The sequence below is a fragment of the Crocuta crocuta genome, unplaced genomic scaffold (assembly GCF_008692635.1).
Source record: "Crocuta crocuta isolate KB4526 unplaced genomic scaffold, BGI_CrCroc_1.0 scaffold120, whole genome shotgun sequence".
NCBI lineage: Eukaryota > Metazoa > Chordata > Mammalia > Carnivora > Hyaenidae > Crocuta > Crocuta crocuta.
The window spans coordinates 1,180,889-1,189,901 of NW_027527375.1; the positions used below are offsets into that span (position 1 = coordinate 1,180,889).

At 34.9% G+C, this 9,013-nt stretch overlaps 1 protein-coding gene across 6 annotated transcripts in view; it reads left to right on the forward strand.

The window, feature by feature from the left end:
• Positions 1-7,961, forward strand: part of CUNH4orf33 (chromosome unknown C4orf33 homolog) — a 28,539-nt gene extending 20,578 nt beyond the window's left edge. For 4 of the 6 annotated variants that reach the window (XM_077767412.1, XM_077767183.1, XM_077767314.1 and 1 more), the window contains 3 exons: positions 2,515-2,566; positions 2,740-2,939; positions 5,113-7,961. In XM_077767412.1, coding sequence (XP_077623538.1) covers positions 2,515-2,566; positions 2,740-2,939; positions 5,113-5,218 — 358 coding nt within the window. In that variant the 3' untranslated portion in view covers positions 5,219-7,961. The remainder of the gene's footprint in view (positions 1-2,514; positions 2,567-2,739; positions 2,940-5,112) is intronic. The other 2 variants (XM_077767491.1, XM_077767553.1) reach the window with 2 other exon arrangements.
• Positions 7,962-9,013: the final 1,052 nt, after the last annotated feature.

Below are 9,013 nucleotides of genomic sequence, written 5' to 3' on the forward strand. Positions count from 1 at the left end.
GGCTTATTTTCTAATTAAACCATTTTTTGTAAAATGAAAAATCATTATAAATAACAAACTCCCTCTCATTATATATTTTAAAATTTGCATTAATATATGTTAGCTATTCAGAAATAAAAGGAGATATAGATACAATGAATTGAACTAGTTTCTTTTAGGGAGTTTTTAAAATGACTATATTATATTTGAATTTTATATATTACATAATTATGTATTCCTTCCTTTATTCATCATTCAATTATTGAGTGTAAACTATGTCGCTTTGTGTTCAATGCCAGGGATAAAAGTTAAATCACACATAGCTTTTTTTAGACTTATTAAAAAAATTAACCTTGGACTCTTTTGTTCAAATTTAACCAGTCCTTTGGGAACCCTCTTTACCTAGTTGGCAGTTTTTCCTAAATATGTGAAAAAGTAAATTTATGCCTACCTTTCATCTAAAATTTTAAATTAGTAAAACATTTAGTAATGAAATATTTCTTTATATTGCCATTATCCATTTTACATGAGCTTTATTTTTTTTTAATTTTTAATGTTTATTTTTGAGAGAGAGAGAGAAAGGGTAAGCAAGGGAGGGACAGAGAGAGAGGGAGACACAGAATCTGAAGCAGGATCCAGGCTCTGAGCTGTCAACACAGAGCCCAAAGTGGGGCTCGAACCCACAAGTTGTGAGATCATGACCTGAGCTGAAGTCAGATGCCATACTGACTCAGCCACCCAGGCACCCCTTTTAAATATGTCTTAGTATCTAAATCCAATAGCCTCTCTCCCTTTATAGGATGGGCAGAGTCCCAAATAGTGGTTCTAAATGAGATTTTAGATACTATTTTCTTTTCCCTTATTTTGATTTTTTGCTAATTTTAATGTGGAAAATATAGCTGTTCACAATTATATTTTTGAAAACAATCATATATATTTGTGTGTACCTTTTAACTAACACGCCAGAATGTTTTGTTGGAAAATACAATTAAACTGTCATGCAAGGAAATAAAACTTCAACTGTTGTGTGATTATTTCCATTATACAAGAGAGAAAGCTAAGGCAAATAGGCTTATAACTTGTCTAGAAAGCAGTTAAGAACTTCGATATGCTAGAAATCTAAAGTTTTATCCTTAGTTTTAATTTCATCAGATGATACTATCAGTTGATTTTCATAAAATATTGCCTCAGTAAATGAACAGGATAATTAGATTCTCTTTTGTTTTTAAATAATATAGCAACTATTATGCATAAAATTAATTCTAAAAGTTAAAAAAATCCATAGAGTAGTTTTGTTTCATATATTCCAGGACAGTTACTAATCAAGAATCATGGTTTCGCTTCAGGCAATCAACTCCTATGACAGTTAATTAGCCTCTAGGAAAGCAACACAAAAAATGTTGTTGTTTTAATTTGCAAGGACTTTTACTCCTCTTGGGATATTCTTAAGGTTGAATAATAATACAAATAAGCAGAGAACTTTTAAATGAAAAATAATACTTGTTAGAATAGTTTACTGAAGGAAATCCTCCCTGAAAAGCTTACAACAGACCATCTGAGGAGAAATGTTTAGTGTTTTCCAGAGACAGTAAATTTGTTTCATGTAACTACCTGAAATCCTTTGATTCTTACTGACCTGGCTCATCCTAATTATGCTCTCTTAATAGAATTCCTTCTGAGGATATATTTTGTTTATCTTTGAAAATGTGACGTCAGTGTCTGAGCTAATGGTACACACACACACACACACACACACACACACAAACAACAGGAAAACAAGAGGCAGACAGATGAAGGAGAATTGTGTGAAAGAAGAGATACAGTTAAAATCTTCAGCCTATTGACTTGTGTTAGACAATCTATGTTTTTATTTTCTATCTTCCTGATGAGCTTCAAGATAGTTTTTTTTTTTTTTTTTAATAGAAACAACCTTTAGTAAAGTTGGATTCAGATGTAGGTATTCGTGCAAGCTTCCCTTAGGGTGTTTTAGTTTTCAGGATGGGTTTTATTATGACCACCAGATACTATGGTATTCCCCCTTCCCCTTTTCTGTCTTTTTTTAAAAAATTTTTTAACATTTATTCATTTTTGAGAGACAGAGACAGAGTGCAAGCAGGGGTGGGGCAGAGAGAGAGGGAGACACAGAATCTAAAGCAGGCTCTAGGCTCTGAGCTGTCAGCACAGAGCCCAATGCGGGACTCGAACTCACAAACTGAGATCATGATCTGAACTGAAATGAGACACTTAACTGACAGAGCCACCAAGGCACCACCCCCATCTCTTTTTCATACTTTGCCTCATCTGACACAAGTAGCTTTTTGCATTTGACTGCAATGGTATGAAAAATGGTAAGCTTGACGACACATTTCTAAGTAACTGAGCACACTGGTTCTCCCTATAATTATCCAATATTCATATTGCACCTTTTAATTATTTAGAAATTTGGTTATAAGCATACACACTGCAGGTATGAAAGAAAGTAAAGAAAAGAACGTGTTTCTTTCAAACACTCATGAGGAATTTTAATTTTGACAGTCATGGACAACATTTGGTGCTTTTACTCTCTGGAAGAAGAAATGTGTGGAAAGTAAGTAAATAAAAATACTAGACAAAATCCTTTAATCCTTAAGATATGTAGGGATGGGTGTGTGTGTGTGTGTGTGTGTGTGTGTGTGTGTGTGTGTGTGTGTATGTCTTATATAAAATGTTTCAAGTATAAATCTAAATTTACCTTTTGTGTTTCATATGTTGTTTCTACAGCAGGAACTTGGTCTATCGTTCGAAGTGTCCAGAGAAGAGACAAAATGGAAAGGTAGAGCTTATCTTCCTTGGAGTTATTTTCCACCAAATGTGACAAAATTCAATTCATTTGCAATTCATGGATCAAAAGAGAAAAGAAATTATGAAGCTCTTTACCCTGTACCTCAACATGAAGTGCAACAAGGACAAAAACCTGATTTGTAAGTAGAAAATAAATGAAGGTATGTTCTGATTCTGAGTTTTTTGGAAATTAATTTGTGGCAGAACAGTAGTAACATTTTTCACTCAAAGGAGGCATGTGTACAAATACCTAGTAGAGTCGTACATCTAGTGACAGTCCTCAGTAAATACCTGACAGACTGACTTTGGGCAGTCTACTTACTGCTGTCAGTAGAGCACTTACATTTCCATAAGCAGTATGAGGAAAGTCTTGCTTAGTGAGTATTGCAGGGGCTGTATAAAAATATGGTTCCAAATTCATTTATGATCACTTTCAGAGCCAAATGACCAGAGGCATCCATGTTTCCTGATGTGAGTGAAAGGTTAATAAATCTTTTCCCTTGCTGTTTGAGAATGTGATCTTCAATCACCTTTCTAGCTGTCTTCCCCTGAATGATAAAAATGTCAGATATATTTTTAGGCAACATTGCTTGTCATAATAATGGCCGTTAATTGGTAAATTGATTCTTATCTGAGAGGAATTATGAATAAACTATGAATACCTGATAGGGGCAGTATGGCTTTGAGATTTCCCCTTAACGGTATCATTCCTTGTGGGGATGTAAGAAACTATGCCTATGAAGTTATTATTGCAAGATATTTGGCTCCTGTGGGGCAGCAGAGGCATGTAAGCTAAGGTATCTCCTACATTTTCTCATTTTGAGGCTTACTTCTTTGTACCTGAACCTGTCACTTAAGGAGAATATAGTTCCTGCCCAGACTAATAAATGCTTCATGGACTGCTGTAAACACTGCTTCCTTAGGGAGGAAAGGCACATGCTGTTCTGAGGCAAGCTGAGATTCCTACTCTGTGTCTTTCTGTGTGTCCCTAGTGTAGCCAAGATCGTCTGCTGAGATTGCATGTTTAGAATAGCCTAACAGAGATATCCTGGTGGGCTTTGCACCATGGTAGACTGACTTTCTTGCCTTTTTACCTTTAGAAAGGGCTATATTGCCATTCCTCTCCCTTAGCTTTCACCTTCCTGTCACACTCTTACTTTACTCACTTCACCTTTATCTTTTCTAGCCACTTGCCTTTATTCTGCCTGAAACACTTTTCCTTCTTCCCTTTGCTTTTGTTCCTAGTCCTGACCCTTTCTCTTATCCTTCACTGTTGTTTTCCTGACCTCTTTTTTTTTAATTTTAAAAATTGAAGTATAGTTGATACACACTGTTACATTAGTTTCAGGTGTACAACTTAGTGATTCAATAAGTCTGTACATTATGCTACGCTCACAAGTGTAGCAACCATCAGTCTCTGTACAACAAATGCCATTACAATACATTTCCTGGGCTATATTGAGTAGATAGGCTGTACTTTGTATCCCCATGATTTATTCATTTTGTAACTGGAAGTTTCCTTAACTTCTCAATCCTGCATTGATGACATGACTCTAAACCAGGTTCCACCTGGCCAGGGGGGCAGAATGGGACTGGAATCCAGATGCAACTCACTCAGGGCTCCGTATCAAGATAGCTTGTTTGTTTGGTTCTTTACCAGCTAATGCCTTTCTGTATTCAGTCTCCTCGTTTAGAAGTTATTAGAGTTTTACCCTAGATTAAAGTATGATCATACCATTGGCCAAGGTGGAGTTAGGGCAAAGTGATTTCCTGAACATCTGAGATCCACTATAACATGTTAGTGAAGCCTTTCTCTCCTCATTAAGCCACAATAGTTAAATGGTTTTTCTGGAAAGGAAAGAACTGGGATTAAATCTCTTTTACATTAACCTCCCTTGCTTTGGCAAAATAGTCTATTCTCTAGTCTATGGAACTGAGACTTTAAAAACAATTATCTATGTGGCATATAAAGCATATAAAACTTTAACTGTAAAAACATCTGTAAGAGTGTAATATTTGTTTAAGGCAAGATAGAATGAGTCAGGTTTTGAGGGTTGATTTTTATTTCTCCCCTTGGCCATGAGGGAGCTTTTGCAGAATTGAGAGTGCTTTGAGATGTGGCTGAATTTCAGAGCCGAATGTTTCATAGAAAGAATGAGAAAGTTGTACACATAGAATACATCTTACCTTTGGTATTTTTAAAATAGAATGCTGTTCTGTCACAAATGTGACAAAATAAATAGCCCTTGAAGACATCTGTTTCACAAATGCAGAATTCATTTCAATTCCCACCTTCTTTTTCTTTGCGTTTAGCCATTGTCTGGAATACTTCAAACCTTTCAGTTTTAACACACTGCTTGGAGAAGAATGGAAACAACCAGAATCAGAGCTGTGGCTTATGGAGAAACCTAATATATAGGAGTATGGTTGATGATCATATCAATCATTTCCTCTCTGTATCTTTTAAGGTAAATCAATAATAAGTGTAATCTCTTTTAATCATAATACAAGTAGCACATTTCAACAACAAATATTTTCATAGAAGTCATTGAAAATATATTGTCTCTGGGGCAAGTTGTATATGAGTTAACAAGAAAATAGAAGGGTTGTAGATGAGTTTATCTAGGAAGTTACCATGTTCCCCAGAGTCATTTAGTCCAGAAGTGACCATGTCAGTGAGTTTGCTGTCTGCCTTGTACCACTGTCACCCCAAATATCCCTGACTCGGTCAACCAATATTATTTCTCTTCCCACTTCCCTAAACCTCAGTTGGCCTGAGACTGGAACATCTTATTTGCACATGTTTTAATTCCATGTAATGTACAATAATTCTTTACTCAGAATCTTCTGTGCATTCTTGAAGTGGGTTGAAAACAATGAACTATTTCAGTTGAGAAGGAGATCCACATCTGTTAAGGCATTGTTAAGATACATATGTATTTAACCAGCTGTTTTTCCTGTCTTGGAGGCTGTTTTTAGTCTGTAGAAGGAAATGGAATGAAATGGCCTTGAATTTGGACAACAGATTCTACACTCATTTACAAACAGATGACACTTTCTTAATGCTATTACACCAGATGTCAAAATGCCTTGTGAACATCAAACACTCCTGGTCTAGAATTTTCAAATTTTGTACTTATAAAATAGTTCAGAGTTTGAAGCCATCTTAGTAGATCATCTATGAACTTTTCCACTAGTGGTCTTCCACTAGTATTCTTAACTCAGAGATTAGCAGCCTTTTATAACTTGTGCAGAACACCCAACAATATACTTTATTCTCTTCTTTTTTACTAATAGAACTTGAATTTTTAGAGTCATGCTCTAAAACATTTTTCTGGATTCCTTTGAAGATAGAAATGGCATGGTAAGACAGCTCAGGTTAATGAGATATAAGTATAAGATATAAGTTAATGAGATATAAGTGTCAGGTGGAACTTTAAAGAAAGATGACTTGAAAGATTGAGCTGTCATACACTTTTTGTACTTTGCCTTCCCCTTTCCTTTTTCCTGAATTGCATAATTGGAACCTGAGGTAACCTACTAGCTATATTATATCATGAGGAGAAAATCCAGGAAGAGCTGAACAGCAAGACAAAGGATCCTGGGTTATAAACAGTGCAGTAGAGTAACTTACCATATCTGGACCTATTGACCTCTTTCTGCAGGAGAAAAGAAGCTGCCTAATTTGTTTTCCCAAGTTGATCTATAGATTTAATACAATCCTAGATAAAAATCCCAGAAGCCTTTTTTGGGGTCTAAATTGACAAACATTAAAACTTTATCTGAAAATGCAAAAGACCTCAAATAGCCAAAACAATTTTGAAAAAGAACAGAGGTTGAGGACTTCTATGACCTGACTTCAAGACTTACTATTAAGCTTCAATGAAGACAGTGTGACATTGGCATAGATTTAGACAAATGTGTCAAAGTAACAGAGAAACCAGAGAGAGAACAATATGAAGTCAGTTGATTTTTTTTTGACAAAGTTACCAATTGATTTAAAAAGGGAAAGGATAGCTTTTCAACAAATGATATTGGGATAACTGAAAAAAGCGTAAAAACAAAACCTTGACCCCTACTTAACCTTCAGAAAAATTTACTTATATGTGACTGGTGAAATGAAAAAAATTCTAGCAGAAAAATCTTCATAATCTGAAGTAGAGAAACATTTCTTTTCAAATAGGACATAAAAAGCACTAACTTGAAAGAGAAATTGGACTTCATCAAAATCAAAACTTTCTGTTCATCAAAAGCTTCCATTAAGAAAGTAAAGAAACAAGATACGGATTGGGAGAAAATATTCAAAATACTCATATCTGACAAAGGACTCTTACCCAGAATATATAAAGAACTCCTACAAACCAGTAATAAAATGAGAAGCCAGTTAAGGAGACTCAGACACTTCACAAAATATATATATATATACAAAAGGCCAATAAACATCACTTATCATCCAGGAAATGCAAATTAAAACCACAAGACACCACTAAATGACTAAAATTACAAAATATACACACTGGTTAAATGGCTAAAACTAAACAAGACTGACAATATCATGCAATAATGAGAATGTGAAGTACCTGGAACTTTCATACAGTATGGACAGGAATTACTTTGGAAACTGGAAATTTTGAAAGTTAAATATACACCCTGTGTTTCAGCAGTTTCATGCCAAGGTACATACTCAAGAAAAGTGAATGTTTATGGAAGTTTTATTCATAACGCAAAACATAAACAATCAAGTTTCTATCCACAGGAGAATGGATAGACAAACTGTGAACTAGTCAGACAATGGAATACTACTTGTGAAAAAGAATGGACTACTGATGAATGTAATAACATACACGAGTCTCTAAAGCATTACGTTGAGCAAAGTAAACCAGACAGAAAATTCTGTATAACTAATTATATGAAGGCTAAACTAAGCTGTAGTGATGGGTCTCAGAACACCTGTTGCTCTGGGTGAGGGCAGAGGATTCAAATTGGCTGGAAAAGGGACCTGAGGAAATTTGAGGGGGGTGGGTTGAAATGTTTTGTATATTGATCTGGCTGACAGTCATATAGCTGCATATGTTTGTCAACATTCCCCAAATTGTATATTTAAGATATATGATTTTACTATTTGTGAATTATACTTTAATAAAATACGATTATAAAATAAACTGTAAATTAAATGGTGTTAATTTCTACTGTATATTGTCTCATTGAATAATCGCTAGTGCTAGTTAGATGTGGCTTATTAACTTTTTCATTTATTAAGTATGTTTTCTATTCTGAAAAGTATAAGATGAATACTGACTTTTACAAAAGGCTGTAAGTGTCTTCATAACTACATATCATGTTGTCAGTTTTAGGCATCCTAGATAAATTCAGAAAATATTTTTTAAAATCAACAGTAGCAACTAATTTGGTATGGCAACAATATGCCAGTTTCTGATAGAAAAGGCCTATTTGGGGTGCCTGGGTGGCTCAGTCAGTTAAGTGTCAGACTCCGACCAGGTCGTGATCTCACAGTTCATGAGTTTGAGCCCCCCTGCATTGTACTCTGTGCTAACATCTTGGAGCCTGGAGCCTGCTTCAGATTCTGTATCTCCATCTCTCTCTGCCCCTTTCCTGCTCTTGCTCTCTGTCTGTGTCTGTGTCTGTCTCTCTCTCTCTCTTGCTCATTCAAAAAATGACTGAACATTTAAAACATTTTTTTAAATAATGCATCATGCGTTACTTATAAATTACCTGAAGCAGTCTTACAAATGCATAAAAAACTATCCCCCCCAAAAAAGATATATTTAGTGTGTCCTGATGTGAGACGTGAATCAATCATTCTGAATCACAGGTTCAGATATAAAGCATAGCTGTTTATAATATGGGGGAAAGCAAAGTACTAATATTTTATATATAATCATAACCATGTAAAATATTGAATTTGAATATTGTGGTTTGTGAACTTTCTAAAACCCGATATGTATCCTCTTTTTTCTGTTTAGGCGTCTTTAAAATATCTTTTAACTTTTATTCTCTCTAGATAAGACGCATTTTCCTTCTTCCAATACCAAGCAAGCAAAAGCACCTTATGTAACCGTTTTCTTTTGAAAGGAACATGCAGTTCAACCACAGAATTTTAGAAAATGTGCCCATTAGTAAGATACAAACAATGCACCCTATAGAAACTTAGTATTTAGGAGTGTCGTTTGTAATCACTGTTTCAAATTTGCTT